Source organism: Sinocyclocheilus grahami, unplaced genomic scaffold, assembly GCF_001515645.1.
Source record: "Sinocyclocheilus grahami isolate Dianchi unplaced genomic scaffold, SAMN03320097.WGS_v1.1 scaffold791.1, whole genome shotgun sequence".
In the NCBI taxonomy this organism is placed as follows: domain Eukaryota; kingdom Metazoa; phylum Chordata; class Actinopteri; order Cypriniformes; family Cyprinidae; genus Sinocyclocheilus; species Sinocyclocheilus grahami.
Window position 1 is genome coordinate 886,791 of NW_015505970.1, and position 19,770 is coordinate 906,560.

The following is a 19,770-nucleotide window of genomic DNA, read 5'->3' on the forward strand; positions in this document are numbered from 1 at the left end:
GAGGATCAATTCAGCAGCAATTACTCAAACTTCTAGACTTTGATGCATGCAGATGAGCGGGATATGAATGGATCTGAAGTCATCTATGTGAAATGGACTGCAAAGAAGAAAAAAAAACAAACAATGCAGACAGGCCGTATATATTTAGTCTCTGCCGGGCTGGGTGGCGTCACTTAAGACCGAAAGTATCACTTGTAATCTTGGCTTTGCTTTGATCTTACACAACTTGTTTTCTGAAACAGGTATATTTGACTCTTAATTCTGATTGGATGAGCTGCTTTTGAAAGCAATTGCATTAATGCAGCACCAGGTTTCTACATTGCTTGGCAACAGTAAACAGCCTACACTAATGAATATTACTTGCTAGAAAAATAATTAAGATTAATATAGAGCATTCCCAGGGAATGCATGAACTGATGAAATGCATACAGCATCTTGAATGCAATGCAAGTTGCACTGGATGAAAGCAGCTGCCAAATGCATAAATGTAAATATTAACATTATTAATTATACATATTAGTTTACAATAACTGCACATTGTAACGCATATGCACGCACGCACGCACGCACGCACGCACGCACACACACACACACACACACACATATTCAAAATTAAATCAAATTCAACATGAATGCAATTTGCAACCCATTTTCTCTTCCTTTATATTACATATTTCTATGTAAGACTTTGGAAAATGTAGGACAGGTCTTCAATTTATACATTAGAAATTGGCTGGATTGTGAAAACTGAGAATTATATATGAGAATGACAGGTAATTGGAGGAATTTGTGATGTCAGCCAAATAGGAAAGTCATTATGAAGTCAAACTTTTTTTTATTTCTAGTAATTGCAGTGATGCATCAAGAACAATTAGACCAGATACATGCATTAAAGTGTAAATATCAGAGTAAATATTGACCTCACGCTGACTTTAAACTCCATCTCGCCCTAAATGAGCACTACATAAGGAGAATGATTCTGCATTGTTTTTTAAACAAAATCGGACTCGATCCAAGGACAGGAAGCCCCTCATCACATGTTGATGTTACCATAGTGACAAATGGTCTCTTCTGAGGAGCTCAGAAGATGCAGATGCCAGTAAATCACTAATGTTGACTTGGGCTCGTACCCACACATATACACAGCGACCACAGAAAGGCCGAGAGTGCCCTGGCTCCAGAAGTTGACTGGTTTGTGAGTTCCAGTAAAGGTTGGTCTAGCTGGTTCCTCCCTTGCGCCCTGCGCTGAGAGAGCGCTTATGGTGCTAATGCTTGTGGTGAGCAGGCCATTATGATCCAAACCCATCAGAACTGCTCCAAAAAGACTGCGGCATTAAAAAACAAACATCTAATAGAAGACAAATGTGCAGGTAACTTATGCTCCGAGTTTGCAGAAGACAGATTTGTACATTGAATACCATGATCTAGATTTCATGGTATCTATGTAAGGCCATAAAGGCTCAACGTCAAACTTATAAACATAGAATTCCCTTTACAAAGCAAAACAAGCATAAACTGACAGGTTGCACTTTATAAAGTGTTAGATAATAGTTCTTAAGGGAGTTTGTAGTCCACACACAACACGTCAAACCCAAGTATGCAATGTGTCACATTCATAACTGCTAAACTGCCACAGACACACAGCAAACTAGAGCAGATACACGCTTATAAACGTTCAACTACCAAAACTACGCCTGACAGCTTTCTGGTCACCACAACGGCGGAGGAGGAGGGAAGGGAATGCCACGACGGGTGACTTACCTCGCAGTAAACTGGGCGAGTAGCTGGAGAATGTGTCGAAGATGCTGTTTGAAGCCATGTGTCCCGCTCAGGAGGGAAAAGAACTGGCCTCTCCGCCGCCTTACCGACTTCAGCCTGAGAGAATGACAGTCGGAGAAAGAGAAATAGAGAAACTACATAGACTGTCTGCAACCAAGAATTTGGGGTTTGAGAGTGCCACAAGAATCTTTCGCCACAAGCCGACTAACAGAACAGCATATGTGCCGTGTGGTGAGAGCGAGCAAGAGTGAGAGATAAAGAGAGGGAGAGAGAAAGACCAAGCCACTCTGAGCAATGGACTCACTTTTGACGATGGACACTTTTGTCTGTCTAGTGATGGTTGTTGTAGTATCTACGTGGTTTTAGTCAGGTAGTTGAAAGTTCAGGTGTCTGACGCTCTCGCAATGGTGATCTCCGTGGTAACGGCCTGTCAGTCGCATGTCTGAGGTATCCGAGGTCACAGCTCCCGCGGTAGGGCTGCTGCACGGCAATCCCATGATCTGATTGGTGGACCTCAAGTCACATGACTCTCTCTCTCTCTCACTTGCATGCAGTGAAGTTCTCTTTTCTTTCCCAGTGTGTTTCACACCAATCTGATTGGCTGATGGGTGTTTTTTGAATGGTTTCTCAGAGGACGAGACCTTCGAGATGAGGGATCACAAAGTTTAGATGTGACACAAACTCTCAAGTGAAAGAAACTGCAGAAAATGCAGGATGTAAAAGGATTATTAGGGAAAAGAGACTGCGAGACTGTGTGTGCGCGAGTTTTTGGTGGTTTTGAGCCTGTTAAACCACCTTTCCACCCTCACTTACCACTTGATAGCATCTCAATGTTAGCCTCATTAAAAACAGCCAAGCCAGTCATTTCATTAGGCCTCCCGCTCGCTTTTTACCCTCATTTGTTCCCAATACTATGTGCTTTATGAAGTTGACATGGCTGTGGGCGGCCTACTTTTTATTTCCGAAATATTTGTGGTATTTCACACACCTTTCGTGTATGGCCTGATTTCAGTTGCCCTGTTAAAACAAACATGTGAATCTTTTTATCTACACCGTTTAACTGTGCATGTCGGTATGCATATGTGTGCATGTGAAATCTGTCACCAGTTTTGATTCACCATTCCAACTATAAGACAGCAAAGAAAAACTAAGGTGTTCAGGATGGTTGCCATGGCATTGTTAGCTGGTTGCTAAGGCTTTTCTACAATAGGTGGTTGCCAAGCTGTTTTGGCTGGTTGCTAGGGCTTTACTACATACTTGCTGGATATTGTAAAGCAGTTGTTCTGGGATGGATGGATGGATGGATGGATGGATGGATGGATGATAGATAGATAGATAGATAGATAGATAGATAGATAGATAGATAGATAGATATGTGTGAGTGTGATAGAGTTTATGTTGTAACATGCCACTTTGCAGCCACAGTGCCATGAAAATGAGCACTTGTGTGCTGGTCAGCCGGCAGCACAGGGAAAATGACACAGTGGATGCGTGTGTGCGTGAGGCAAATAACACACTTCCAGGGAGTGTGGCCTATGGTGAGGCCACAGAATGACTTCAGGGCTTTTATCAACCTTATTCCAACCTCACAAAGCTTCCCCTGAGAGAATCACCCAGCTCGAGTAGTGTGTGTTTGTGTGCACCTGCTTTAACGTCATTGTCACGATGAAGAGAAAGCGCTGTAGGGAGGAACTTGAATTTTATTCATTGGGAATTGATTGGATTTATGTGGGGATTCGATACCAAAACAGTATATGAGGCTTTCTTTTGTTTGAGGAAGTGCAGGCTGCAGGTCAAATTCACCCTTGAGAGCATCTTGATGCATTCAATCTACTGTTTTTGCTACCGCTGCTGTAATGTTACACATTATTGACTATTGGCAAAATTGTATAAAGACTGCATTACCTACAACAGTAGCCTCTGCAACATTTTTTTTATTTAGAATTGTGTGCATAGATGAAACATAGCATAAGACATTAAATAGTTTCAATGTCAAGTCTAACAGTAATATTCAGTTCTTTTGTTTGAGGAAGTGCAGGCTGCAGGTCAAATTCACCCTTGAGAGCATCTTGATGCATTCAATCTACTGTTATTTGCTACCGCTGCTGTAATGTTACACATTATTGACTATTGGCAAAATTGTATAAAGACTGCATTACCTACAACAGTAGCCTCTGCAACATTTTTTTTATTTAGAATTGTGTGCATAGATGAAACATAGCATAAGACATTAAATAGTTTCAATGTCAAGTCTAACAGTAATATTCAGATTTTATGCACATTATAACTCTGTATAAATTTAGCAAGTACACAAGTGCGTGTATTCCCGAAGAGGGTATCAGACATTGAGGATGGGGCCATCCACAGCTTCTTTCCACAGACTCAAACACCATCTGCTCTGTGTTTTGGGAAAAGTTTCTTAGCAGCGTCGTTCACTAACCACAAGCAAAACTGGTAGAAGCAGCACTGCAGTGACTGCATATCTGGACAGATATGTTTTTTTCTTCCTCTCTCTCTTGTTTATCAAGCCCGTGTATTTAAGTTTAATATAACTGCAGTGTTTTGCTGAGAGACCTGCGGTGGGCTGAACACTGCCAATGTCCCTCCACCCCACGGGTGGGGCAGAGCGGGGTGGTGGCTAGAGCGTGTGGTCGCGAGCGCAGATGTGCAGGGGCTTATTTTGTGGTGTATAAATTGCAGGCTGCCCCATGTGCAACTCATAAAGGGGGAACACAGCAAAGGACAGAAGGAAAAATACAGTGATGAGGTGGCCATCTTCACTTCAAATGCATTTTCGGACCAAAAGTGAACGCCCAGAGTCTAAATCTGGCTATGAACATTAAGGGGGATCGAGGCTTTTGGATGGGAGGATGAGAAACGAACTACAGTCATCCATTTTGATTTCATGAATCCCAGAATCATACTGCTTATATCAACACTGACCCATTAAAACAACATTGACTTAAAGGAATAGCTCACCTAAAAATGAAAATTTGCTGAGAATTTAGTCACCCTCAGGTGATCCAAGATGTAGATGAGTTTGTTTCTTCATCAGAACAGATTTGGAGAAATGCAGCATTACATCACTTGCTCACCAATAGATCCTCTGCAGTGAATGGGTGCCGTCAGAATGAGAGTCCAAACAGCTGATAAAAACATCCCAGTAATCCACACAACTTCATCAATTAACATCTTGTGAAGCAAAAAGCTGTTTGTAATAAATTCATCAAGATGTTTTTAACTTCAAACCTTTGCTTCCTTCAAACCTAAAATACAAGTTCTCTATACATAATATTGGTTTCTCCAGACAAAAAAGTTTAGTCTGAATCAGGAGAGAAATCTGCACAGATCAAGCCCTGTTTACAAGCGTGAACAGTCCAACACAGTTCTAAACCAATATATTGGTAAATTTTGATGTGAGAGTACAATAGGCAATTAACTTTTTCACTGGAGGAAGTGTTATTATGGATTATGGACTCATATTTTAACCAGAAGGAACAGTTTAACCTTAAAGTCGGCATGAAACGGAAGTTGCGATTGTCTTTTCTTCTCTACAGTGAGACGTATATCCGAGTGAAACGGCATCTGAAATGAGAGGGCGGGACTTGATTTCGTCCTTCGGGAATTGATTGGATCGTTGGAAGGTGGGGTGTTTGGAGGCAGATCTGAATGCCAGTTTGCAATTAGCGGTGGGGGATTTCTCTCCACTGGATTCACAGCCGACACCCAAGCATGAATAAATGTTTTATTTATTAAGGATGACGACGACGATCAACGGCACAAAACATGCCTAAACAGTGCACGCGCGAGAGAGAGAGAGAGAGAGAGAGAGAGAGAGAGAGAGAGAGAGACTGCCTGAATGACTGAGCGTGTCCTCCATCAGGTTAAGTCATATTCATGAAAAAAATTAGTTTGCGATGTCCTAAGAGTAATGTTGTCATAATATCCTAATATCTTTTCAATGTTTAGGGGTAACGTACTCCCTCATGACTGGTGTCAGTGCTATAGTGAAGCATGAGCTTCAGCTTTTCCCCCTGTCGTTTATCCCAGCGTTTACCCCTCACATCACTAGTGCCGCCCTTGTGCCATAGCTCGTGACCGGAAGAGAAGATGAGTCGTTTTGAGGGGGAGGGGAGGTTAACGCTTTTGATAAAAAATTACAAGGGCACATGAATTAAAAAAAAATAATGAAATACATGGATAAAATATTTACTATAAACACTACAGTATTCCATTAAATAATACGAATTTTTAATTTTGATTTCATGGAGACTTTAAGGCCGCGTGTCCACCAAAGTGTTTTAGCCAGCTGAAAATGCCAGACGCTCTGCTGAAAACGGCCAGCTGTGAGCTCTTGAGATTTGAGATGCTGTGGTTGCTATGATACGGAATATCCCCTGAAGTAATATGGCAGACGCCTCGCGAATGAAATGTTTCTCCAAACCTTATTTTTCATAACAATAATATGGTAGTCCGGCAATTCCATCTGGTAAAGACATAAATACTCGGAGTCAAGCAATAACTTCTCCATTGTTGTTCAGTTCAGTCATAGTAAAAACAGGGTGTGACAGTTGGTCTGTATTAGTACCGCCCCTCCTCCACTCTGATTGGTCAGCTGACTAAAAAGTGACAGTGATGAGCACTGCGTTTTACCCAAAGTTGAACATTCTTCAAATCTCGGCGCAGAGAAAAAAACGGCACGCAGCGCTCCCATTGAATACAATTGAAAAAAATACACTAGCCTCGGGAAAAAACGCTTTGGTGGACACGGGGCTTAAACGCCTTAATGATGAATTTGTTTCATGCAGACATGCAGCTTTTCACCTCACAGGTTGTTAACTGATGGACTGGAGTGATGTGGATTACTTGTGGATGTTTTTAGTTTGAACACTCATTCTGACGGCACCCATTCACTGCAGAGGATCCATTGTTGAGGAAGTTATGCAATGCTAAATTTCTCCAAATCTGTTATGATGAAGAAGGAAACTCATCTACATCTTGGATCACCTGAGGGGGAGTAAATCTTCAGCAAATGTCCATTTTTAGGTGAACTATTCCTTTAATCAATCGTGTGACTTTGGGACAGGATTGTCTGTTTGCCCATCCAATGGAAACCTGATCCTGGGAAACAATAATTAATTGAGCAATTGTGTTTCGTGACACTAGTGTTGCTAAAATTATTTCATCTTTAACTTTCTTAATAAATTTCATATTTTCTATATAAAAAAAAAACCTCAAACTGAATCATGCTGGGAAAAAAATCCATATATTATTTAAAGGTGCCATAGAATGCATTGATACAATATTTTAAATTGTTCTCTGATATCTACATAGAAGGTATGTGGCTTAGGTAAGGGCCAAAATGGCTCCAGAAACGGTTTTACATGTCCATTTACAACCCTAGGATTTGTCCCTAGAATGAAATGGTCTGTTTTTACCTTATTTGGAAGGGTCATGAATAATAATGTTGAGCTCTGCTCTGATTGGCTGTTTCACAGTGCGGCTCATTTCAGTAGCTCACGCAGCAGGAAGGAAACACAGGGAATATGGGTATATGCAAATGTTGGGGGCGTAACTATTAGTGATCCCGACTGTAACGTCACAGTCGGTGTTATGTTCTGATTCGCCTGTTTTTCAGTGGTCTTTTGCATGCACAAGGAGGAAACAATGGTGTTTGAGGCTCACGGTATGTCATTATTCAACTATGCCATGGTAAATACAGTTTTCCATTCTATGGCACCTTTAATGTATACATAAATACATTTACCAGCATAAATGTTGTGTTTCACTTAGAAATATTTTCATGTTTTATTTAAGTATATATATATATATATATATATATATATATATATATAATGCTGTAGTACTAGCACAAATCAACAATTAGTTGTCTGCTGACATGATGACTTTGTTAAGATGTGTTGACATCTATAAAAAGTTGTGAATGTGTAGTTAATTCATCATCAGGGAAAAATATATATATTTGTAGGGCCACTTCAGCAGAAAATGCACCACAAAAAACAACCTTTCACAGAAACGTTCAATGTATTCCCGCACACACTCAGTCTGCCCCACATTTGATCACTTTCTCTCTTTCTGTCACCTCTTTTCTGTGTGTGGAAACGCAGTGAATTATTCTTATATTAAGATATTAAAATTCTTTAAGAATTTTATAGAGAACACAAAGTAACCTCCTACCTTTTCAACGACCTTGGTTCCGAAGGTTTTTTTTTTTCCCCATATGAATTTCAAGTCATGAACCAAAACCACCAGACCTGCTCCAAGATGAAACACAAACTCATTTAACATTAAAGCATAAAAGTTATGAACATCAGAAAAAGTTAAGACTGTGTACTTTACTTCTTTTACCAGCACTGGAAATTAAGTTCTTGAATCTGCATTGGTGGTACAAAACAAATATTGCCTTATTCATACTGTATCACCAGTATATGATATCGCTAAAAATCAGTTTCTCTATGGAGATAAACAGTGGATTTTTATTTATAATCAATTCATTCTGGAACCTGTTTGCTATAATAATATATCATTATATCATTAGCACTCTTTCTAAATTAATCTCATTTGACTGTTTTTGTCTAGTCCTGTTTGAGATCCTCTCAAAGGGGAAGTGGCTGCTTGTATGTGTTAATGAAAGATAACATTTGTGTCAATCCCTGGCTTCTCACGTCTAAAATAACATAAAGCTCAAAAAAGTGTTGGATCCTTTTTTTCCAACAGGTTGCTGATGGTAAAGTTTCGATTCATCGTTCTTGTTTTTTAATACCACTATTGATACCAATTGAATAGGTCAGGTTTTTTGGAAATAATGGGAATCTCAAAATGTTCAGTCTCAACATCCTTTTTTCTTTATTTTTTTTTGTCTTATACATGAAAACCATCCAATTAGTAAGAAAGACATAGAATATTAAGTCACAACATCTTTCTATTGTATGATAAAAGCAATTATCAAGTTTCAATCTTAAAAGATAGAAAGTGAGAGATAAAAAATAACTTCGGCCTGTTTATCGCCCTCCCCAGCCTCTTTAGCTCCGCCCCTTTCCACAGAGCTGTACCCGCACCTCCCGCCTTCCGCTTTCTCACACACTCTCTCAACCACAGAACCTTTACCGGCAGAAAAACACACCAGCCGAATGCATTTTCTTCTGAAACTAAATATTAAAGAAAAAAGCACTCGGCTAAATGTTATTCCATTTATGCATATTAATGAGTGTTCAGTAATAACGACTGTCATCTATGATGGCCCACATACTTGCGTCAATGATACCTTCCAATCTGATACTGTGTTTCTGTCCAATCTCCTTCACACACATAAGTACAGCCACATTATCTGCATACAAATTCTCAGTAACTGAAATGCACAATCTGCACCCTCACTCCAATATTTCACAGTCTCCTAACACCCAATACCCCTTCGTTAAGTTCCTTAAAGATCATGTCTGTCAGGTTTACGTGGCTTTTACACAATTATTTTTCTCATGAGAAAGCGTTGTCGTCAGTACTCACTACAGTTATGGTGTAAGCGTTCAAGTTGCAAACCTATGAACTAGATCGGATCATCATCATGTTGAGAACTTTCGTATTACAACGTTTGAAACACTAGTGCACATTTGACTAGTGCAATTAAGTCATTTCTTTAAAGGGATAGTTCACCCCAAAATAAAATGATTGCATTCTGTGCTGTGTCACAGAATTTGCAGGCAGACAGACGAAGGCAGATTAATAAAGTTCCACACGACAAAGTTTAATAATAAATCCAAAAGGAGCAGGCAGACAGGCGTTAGCAAACACATAAACATACACTCTAAAAAATGCTGGGTTAAATACAACCCAGTGCTGGGTAAAATAGGGACAAACCCAGCAATTGGGTTGTTAGAGTGTAACTGTGACCGGACCAAGAGTGATTGTGTGGGTAAACTACATAAAGCAGACACAAATGAGATAATACAGCTGAAACACAGAACTAATAATGATGGTAGCCATGCAAACTAAAGAGTGGAGGTAAATCAAAACAAAGGAAGGCATGAACTGAGGGAATACAAATTAAAGTCTTAGAACAGAACTAAACTAACTGAATATAATGGTGACATGTTGTGATGCAATATATGCAATGTTATATTATAATTTGGCCCAAAGAAAGTATCATATAAAGCATCATAATTATGTCAGTGTGTCCATGCATACTTAAACTTACTTAGTTCACTCAAAAAGTAAAAATCTTGACATCATTTGCTCACCCTTATGTTGTTCCAAACCTCTATGGCTTTATTTAATATGCAGAACAATATGTAGACGATAATTAATCAGTATTGATGAGTAAATGATGACGATTGTTATTTTTGGGTGAACTATCCCTTTAAGCTAAGATAGGCAACATTGTGTCAAAAAATGTCTAGAACACATCAAATTAAAAGCATATTAATTGCAATCTACCATCCCAATAATCACGTTAATGACATCTTTACAACTTCACAATATACTGTATATACAATATAATAAAGACATAAAGATATACAACATAAAGACTTTGCTAGTCATGTCTAAAATGTGCTACTAGATCACATATTTGGAGTTGTGTGGCTTTTATTCCATGTTTGTTATCTTTGAGGTCGTCTACATGCTAGTGTACTCCAAAAAGTTGACCAAAAGTTAGCTTTCAGCAGATACACACATATATCTGGGAAAACAGACCATAAAATATTCCAAAATGATGACTCTTCTTGCACTCTTCTTGAATTTACAAACATAATTTGTCCAATCAAATACACTCTACAATGAAAACCACCTACTTCTAGCGTGGTTCAAGGTTTACAATGTAAATGAAAATCTATTTGCTATTTAAAATAAGGGACAACCCCTTCTATGTTCCACCCCAAACTTCCTGTTTAAATAGGAGTACATTGCAGGAAAGAAAGCTGTGCAGTTTCATTTAATTTTACTAGAGAACAAAACAAACAAGCTTACTAAAAATATGATTTTTTTCAAGTGTAATCAGTGTAAATGGGGTTAATAACAAGCTTCCTAAGCTAATAATACTGCTTTGCCTTAGTCATCTTCGCAAAAATGACCTCCTCCACATTAGGGATGCTCTGTGACCCATCACCGCTGCTGACAGGGTAAAACTACATCAATGTGGGGTGTTACAGAGTTCCACTGGCAGACTCCACTGCGTGGGAGCCATGAAAGCCACGGTCTCCACCTCAAGATTCACCATCTCACATTCCTCAAACCAGACCAAACCAGATCGCACCAGATCTGGGCCAGAGCATGGTCGACCAAAACCCAACCACCAACCTTGGCTCCTTACCATTCAGAGCACTTCAAACATGCAGATGTGTGTCATATCAAGCCATGCCAGCCTATCCTGCGTTCACATTTCTCGTTTACTCTCTCCCACAGCATGAGATTTTCTCAGTTTCGGTTGCGTTTGGCTTTGATGAAACAAACACATCGTTTCTCATGCCAGACCTGCATGGGATTTCTAAAGTAACTGTGCAGATAATCGGACTTATCAGTTTTGCATGCCTCAAATATTGCATCTTGCGTCGATGTGTACGTTTAACCATGCATTTGTATTTTTGCTCACATTTAGGCAGAGTTTTGTTTGTGTGCTTTGTGCATGTCGCGTGCTACATCACCAGAGACACGCGGCTCTAAATGCATGTGCGTGTCTATGTTCGGGTTAGTGTTTGTGTCTGTATGTGTGTGTGTATATTAGACCTGTTGATTTCCTGTGGTGCAGACAGAGGTTTGTATGTGCCAGACAAAAAGGAGAGCTCAGAGCTTGGGACAGGATGTAGAGATGTTGTTCACACTGAATTCAAACAGTACACAGTGTGTGTACATATAATACAGCAAATATACAACGATTGCAAAACGTATATTTGGACACTTAAGTTGCACTAATAAATGTTTCAATGTCAATGCATTAGATACACAACATGTTAGCAGGTATTGTAAAGAAAGATAACATGCTTTTTTAGCAACACTTCCACAAATTATTGTGCAAAGAGTCGCTGTGCACACATTTTTAGTTATGCAATGAATGAATCGTTACCTTTAAGAGTTAATGTTGCATGCATGCGTCAGGTGGATGGAATCTGATGCTGTCTACTGTCCTGATAAAATCATACCTTCACATAGAGAAATTAGATGATAAATGTTATCCAACAGATAACATTTCAGCAGTGTTTAGATGTACACACATGATAGAAACAGATAAAAGCAGGCTGATGATTACAATTATGATGAAAATGATAAAAATAAAAAACGAATGTTTTAAAAAAGCTTTTTTTTAATAACATTCCATTTTATAATTTTTATATAATTATAAAATAATAACAATAATATTTAAACAATATAAAAATAAATAAATAAATACTGGTATCAACGTACATGAAGTTTAAAAAACAAATGAAATTTCAGTTTCTATTTAATATTCATCTGTTCATCATCCATCCATACATCCATACATCTATCTATCTGTAATCTGTTCATTTGTAAATCCATGCATCTCTTACCTTACACCCCCAGAAACTAGCCTGGTCTCATTGTTTATACATAGGTATTAATACGTAACATGTACAAGCACAAAACGTACATTTTTGTAAATTTTTATTGATGCTAAAACGTACAATTTAGACGTATTTCAACGTTTAAAACGTACAAATCGCTACGTATTTTTAGCTTACGTACAATATTTACGTAACATTTATATCAGTAAGATATTCATATCAATGCATTTTTATCATTTTACCAATAAGCAATTTTGATTTTTAGACCCCTTAACCTACCCCCAATCCTAAACCTATCCCACTCCTACCTCTAAACCTAAACATGACTATTTCTGTACAGCATTAAAAAAAAATGACAGACAGATAAATGCAATTGTAATCATTTATTTATTGCAAAAATGTCAAAAGCAGTACCAAAAATAATCCAAATGACGATCCACTCCGTGAACTCGTGAAGGCGTTCGCGCATCATTCAAACACACCTCACCAGAAACATGTGACGAATGCAGGCAAGAGCCAATGAGCGTTCGATTATCCTGCCGTAAAACCTGACGTTTGAAGCAGCAACATTTAAATTTGTAAAGAGCGCATCAGTCAGCGCGGGCTTTGCTGCTCACGGTCACTGGACTCGCGGCTCGGGATGGAGATGAAGATCGCCGAATAAAGGCTTGGATTTGGGTCTGTTCCTCTCAGTCGTATTCGGAAGATCTGGATTACAGAGCACAAATAAAATTGTTTCATTGAGAATCTCGATTCTCTTTTGGTTGGAGGGGTAGGTGTAGGGGAAGGGCCAGATAGCCCTTCAAACTAAGATTTTTCAGGACCACACTTCAAACGAAGGGGTATGAATTATCTCAGCGTAAACCGGCTTCAGGGGCAACATGGCTGCCCGAGCGAACAAAAAGACAAATAAATGTAAGCATTTTTGGCATTAATAAAGATTTTAACGAAAAGTAATAATTTGTTTTATGTTACTCAAAGAAATGTTTGCAAAAAATCGCTAATATTTTCGAACTAACGTCATATCATCACAGACTGCACGATAGTGCCACAACATATTTTCATGTCTGATCAGGGCGATAACCACCGTAGACATTGAGGGGGCTAGTCCCCCCAATAATTAGAAATCGCTAAACCATTTTCTCAAATATTGCCAATTCGAGAGAGAGAGAGAGAGAGAGAGAGAGAGATGAAAGTTGCATGTATACTCGTCTGTGCGTTTCTCTTTTTAGAGTGAGTTTACTTCAAAAAACAGCGATTTTATCCTCTTATTGCTGGAAAATATAATGTATCGATTTAGTATTTAAACTGTTATTAATAAAAGTCGTGGGGCAGCGTTGACAAGTTTCTTTTCTCCTGGATGTGTGAGCTGCGCGATCTCCGATATATGTGTGTGTGTGTGTGTGTGTGTGTGTCAGTAAGCAGCGCATTAATATAGAACGGTAATTAAAGTCTCTAATGCACAGCTGCACACCAGTATGTGTGTGTATTGTAGGAGCTAGATGGCGTATGATGACGTGTGACGTATAGTAGTGGTGTCCCAATTCTTAGGGGAATATTTTCACCCCTACCCCTTGACACTCTGTTTCAAGTGACAAGGGGAATGGGTAGGCGGAGGGGTAGGGGAAGGGGAAGGGGAATAAAATAGAATTGGGATTGGGCCTAAAGGTTAAACGATTGCAGAAATGTTATTTATTTTAAGGTTTTAAAGTGAAGTCTTAACATTATGTAGGACTATTCTTGGAAACGAGCTGGCAGAAGAAATCACACAGAACAGAACGAAATGTTTTCATTTCATATTAAGTAAACGAGTAAACAATTTAATAATGCAATTGAAAACAGGTAATTGATATGACAACTAAAAACAACAATACTAATCAAATTAATGCCACGATTTTAATATTAATAAGGATTCATTTTTAGGTGTAGTCAATACGTCAGTTTTGTACGTTTAAATGCTGAAAATACGTAAGTATTTGTATGTTTAGATGCTGAAAATACGCCAGTATTGTACGTTTTAGTGCCTGTAAAAACGTAAGTAAATTAAGTTTTATATAACTACATTTTACGTAAAATACATATTAATTATCATGAGATCACGTTGCACAAACACACACGTTCAAGTTCTGTGGAACTTCAGCTTTTGGGGGATTATCAGAATGCCATGAGTCACCGCAGCCAGAGTGCATTCTGGGTAGGGATGTGACCACAGGTTGAGAAATGAGTCTTCCACGGTAAAGTGACTGTGTGAATTGTAAGTGTAAGTGTTCCATGTTAGAATGGCTGTGTGTGTGTTCGTGTAAATGTGTGTGTGTTCCATGGTTAGTTGTGTGGTTGGTATGACCTGCTTTCAGTTGGGCCCATCACTCATTTGGTTCAGAGAAATCTTGTGAATCAGAGTGTGCTTCATGTGAGACAAAAAGAGATTTATTTAAATCTGTTGCCAGTTTGTCCTCACTTGACATCCAAAACTAACCAATACATGAGCATGTCTGTGTATGCCTGTTCCTAAACGTGTCTGTTTGTATGACTGCATGTGTATGTATGTATTCTCATGTGTCTGAGAATATAGTTTTTATAGGGCTGTGCACAAGGGGGTGGCCCGGTGGCTAGAGCCACTGCTCCTCTGCCCTCATTGGCTGAGGTGCCTCTCTTGAACTCCCCAGCACCCCCACTGAATGTGACTGCCCTCCTCCAATCTGACAATGCCTAATGCCATTGGATCAGAGCGTTGTCAATCACTGCCTGATTTGCTGCCCATTGTTGTGAGCGCTATCATTGATTTGGCAATGTAAAGCCTTTTTGCCATGCCAATAAAGCTACTGGAATCTGATTCTGTCAATCGCTGACAGTGATGTGGAGTTTTTCAAACGACTCGACCACAGACCACATCTCTGTTGATATGGTACATAAACACTTAGTAATATATTTTGGAGTTAATATTTATTCTGATTACTTTCGTGTGACTGATCAAGTTATATATAGCTAGTATTAGTAACAAAATGCGTTCCCTGTGTCCAAATTTGACCGCAATAATAATGCAAAAACTGACACTTCAAATCAACCTAGGAATGTCAACTTTTACAAAAAGTAGTCTTTAATAGTCTAAATACTGTTTATATCCAAATACATAATCTAATACAAGTAAGTAATTATGTTTGAAAACAATGCTCCTAGCAACTAGGGAATACACAGCCCTGTTTATATATTTAAATATAGGGCTATACAGCCATTTAGTGGTTACACCATGGTGCATAATTTTGAGTAAATATTTAAATGTTAAAGACAAAGATATGATTGAACTAATATACCAATATGCATATACAGTATATACATATATACATATACATACAAATATACAAATACATACATACATATATACAGTGGGTACGGAAAGTATTCAGACCCTGATTTTGGCCACTGCCCCTCAAAATGTCTGTCATCTGATGTGTTTCTCTGTGTGTCAGTGTGCTGGCTGCAAACGTTCTATTCTGGAGATATTATCATTACACTGCACTATTGATAAATGTTTTCTGTTTCTGTTATTTTTCTCTTCTGTCTGTTGGTCTTCTCAAGACCACACAGCAGTTTCCCATGCTTTCATTTGTTCCTCTACAAATAGATGTGAACATGCAGTAAAAAAAATATTCACACACACAACTACATATTGTCATGGAGCACAAACAACACATGGTACTAAAACTGAAATGGGAACACTAAATTAAACATCATCTGTTGTGGACCTCTTTATTTTTACAAAAAAAAAAATACTATTACAAAATCAGCTGATGATGATGATTTGATCTAGTGTGAGAGATCATTTGAGAGAGACTATCATGCACTTCCATCCAGATAAAATTATTTTAAATAAATACAGAAATACACATTTTTATTATTATTGTCATTATTATTAATTAATTAACTTATTTATTTTATTATTATAATTTTGTTTTGCAAAATGGTGAGAATTAATTATTCTGTGTTTGGAAATTCTCTCCAAATATATCAGAATGAAGCATAAATAATATAAATATACTAAACTATTATTTAAATATACTAATAAATGGCAATAACAGCAATAACAAAAATAATAACATATAAATAGTTCTATAATTATATATATATATACAGTATATATATAAATTTTAAATTAATGTGAATTATTAATTAAATATTATATATAGTATATATAATATTATATGTGTGTGTGTACACATAGACATATTAGTTATTATTATTACTATTATTATTATTATTATAACTATTTGTTGTTGTTATTCAATTTACTTCTATATAAAATAGCATTATTATGATACTCCTCTTATGTAATATTCTAGAGAATATTAGAAAAAATCATTAATTATAATTTATTGTTCAAGAGTTAATCACCAACTTAAATGTCATAATGACTGCAGCTGTACTCTTTTGTTTTGTTTTAGAACATGAGTGAAATAATCACACAGAACCATCTCAAACAAAAGTCTGATACAAAGAGCAGATAGTCAGTGTTGTCTTTGTGTCTCACGGTGACAGGTGTTTGCAGCGTTTGTGGTTGTTGTCAAAGCTCTCTACTGTGTGCAAACGAAGGAATTGCCTGTGAGGACACATGCAGAATGCACCATGCTGAATTCTGCATTATTTGTGTCACACATGAAGCTTTCGTGACAATAGTCTCAGGTCTGGTTTCCGCCACTGCGATATGTGCCTGAGCGTGGGTGTGTGGAAACATCTCTATCTTTCGCTCTCTGTATCTATCCTTGCACATTAATACAACTTTCCATATATAAGATTTGAAGTAAGGTCATTTGTGCTATCCTCTCATTGCTTGTTAACATTGTGATAAGATGTTTATTAAGACGTTAAAAATGCTTATTATTCTATACTAATCAGGAGATAATCTATGAATTTAGTGGTGTGTAACTAGGATGCAAACAAAACTTTTCACCATATTTATCACATTTTTCACCAACTGAAAAAATTTACAAGCCATAAATATTTTTTTTAATCATATTTTCCATTATTTGTGCAAAATACATATTTGTATTCCCACCGTCTTATTTTCAACACACAATCCAGCATCATAAACGAGATGAGCTGGTCTGTATCTCGTAGTGAAACTTCACAAAACATATTTTTTTGGCTTAACATTAGCAGTTTTCCATGATGTTGACAAAAAACATATATAGATTAATCTACTCGGGTAAAAACAAATGTTGTGGAAAAACTTGGTCCGTGTGAACATCTCTTTATTAGTCAGTGCAAAAAAAATCAACCTACGGGGTGAGAAAAACGTTACTTGGCACACTTGACTTTTCTCACTTGGTATGTGGGGGTTTATAGGGAAACGTCGTTTCGTTTGATCATCGTGCGACGTGTCATCTTTAAAGTGTAGTAGTAGAAAAATGTGTGTTTATGGGGTAGCAGAATAAAAAGGGTTTGTTTATCAGTACGAGAGGTTTGCAGTAGGAGGTTAAAAGGGCCAAACGCTCCTGTGGGCTCTGTGATTGGGGCCACAGCAGAGGTTTGTGGTCAAAGACTCTGCATTATAAAGCTCAGGAAATCAGACTAAATCAAGTGCATGAACACATACTCTGCCAAAAGAGAACAATGCAGCTGACTGGCTTTTATGCGGATTCATGGTTCATCGCTCAAGCGTGATGGCTGCAGCATTTATTCATTTAGCAGATGCTTTTGCTACAAGCAACACTTGGCCACACTAAAGTGAGAGATACAAAGTGTCTTTAAATGCATGAAAAATGCAATAATATGACACCAATACCTATATTAAGGAGGCTGGTAAAAGTTACTTTTACAAATTACAAACAACTAAATTAACTAATTATGTTACATAGTTCATTAACATAAAATGAGGAGCAAGTTTGCACAACTTTTTCTCTTCACTATCAGACTGAGATACTTTTTCTTTTTATTATGCTTGACTTGAAAGTGTCAGTATGTTTTTTTTATTTGTTTGTACCTGTTTGTACCTTGACGTAGCAGTTTGTATGCAATGACTGCACTCTTTTATAGATTGTTAATTATGATTATTGGATTCAAAAACAATTAAAGATGCTGAAATTATCCAAGGTGCAATGCAAAGACAAACATACAACATAACTGCACAACGACCATATTGTGATTGTTTATCAGATCCAGATGTTACCTGAGACAGGTGCATATCATGCTTGATTGCAAAGGCATCATTTTGTGAAATATCCTGATCCTTTTTTGAGTAATATTTGCCTTTATGGGACACAGGAATCCACACGACCTGTGGAAACAGGCAGGAGAGAAATGATACAAATTAAAAGAAAATGACAGCATAAACATTTATTAAACACTGATTTCTAAGACTCAGACATCAGCTTCTGTCAGGGGTTACAAATCTTGATATTTCTGTCAGTTCTAAATATTTTCACATGCTAACATTTTAGTATACATTAAATCCACAGTCTTGCGTAAAACTAAATTACATTGGATAAACACGTCCATATTATCAGTCAAATTTTCATACAAATGATGTAATTCTCAAGATGCAGGAAAAAAACTCAAACCTCAAAACATTTTTACTCAGAAATTTTATTTTGATTGTCCACTTCAAGGTTATTATAGTTTTGAATTTTGAAATTAGTTTTTTTAATATTTTAATATCGTTTTCAAATTTGCTATACAATTCAGTTTAGTTTTTATTAGTTTCATTAATATTGTTGTTAGTTTTAGTTTAGTTTTTATTTTGTGAACACATTTTTATTTCGTTTTTATATAGTTTAGTTTCCGTTTTAGTGTTAGTTTTAATTAAAGGTTAGCAGAATTAACAGATCACTTCCAGAGCGCAGGCCAAAGAAAGACTTAGTGATGCAAATGTCTAGCGACACAAAATTAACGCATGCTGAGATTGATTAAATGGTGAAAGTATACAAATATACGCTGAAATGAATCAGTCAAGCCTTTTTACTAAATAAATCTACACAAATTGTGCTTAATGTCATATCTAATGATGTGTATTGAGATATTTAATATGATAATAAATGTAGCCTAATTTGTTTATGATGATTAGATGTCTTTTTTTCTTTTTTAACAATATTGTAACTGTCGTGTCTTGCTCACTTTTCCGTGAACAACTGCGCATAAATCATAACTGGGACTAATGAAATTCAATAATAACGGCAGTCGCATTAAGGCTCATATTTGCATATGTTCTTTTCATTTATTAAGAATTATAAGCGTGTTTATGATGTAATTTAGCCTATGCACATTTGTCCGAAAGCCTGGAAGAGTGATCACAAGATGCTATGCTAAAGTTTTGTGTTGTTTCTGTTAATTATTACGTTGCGCTGCGTGTCTGGTTTTCTTCAAAGCACCAACTTTGAATGCCTAATATTGGTTTGATTGCTTGTGTTATATGAGAAAATAAATAATTTTGCCTACCTGATGTAATAGATTTAAAGCGGGTGCAGTT

The 19,770-nt window shown here is 37.3% G+C and overlaps 1 protein-coding gene across 1 annotated transcript in view; it reads right to left on the minus strand.

Annotated features, from left to right (window-relative positions):
* The window catches only part of LOC107561777 (runt-related transcription factor 3-like), a 53,729-nt gene extending 51,584 nt beyond the window's left edge, over window positions 1–2,145 (minus strand). The window contains exons 1-2 of the mRNA XM_016246254.1: window positions 2,084–2,145; window positions 1,762–1,875 (exon numbers count right to left, since the gene is read on the minus strand). Of these exons, the coding sequence (XP_016101740.1) occupies window positions 1,762–1,819 (58 nt within the window). The 5' untranslated portion in view covers window positions 1,820–1,875; window positions 2,084–2,145. The remainder of the gene's footprint in view (window positions 1–1,761; window positions 1,876–2,083) is intronic.
* Between the last annotated feature and the right edge of the window lie 17,625 nt (window positions 2,146–19,770).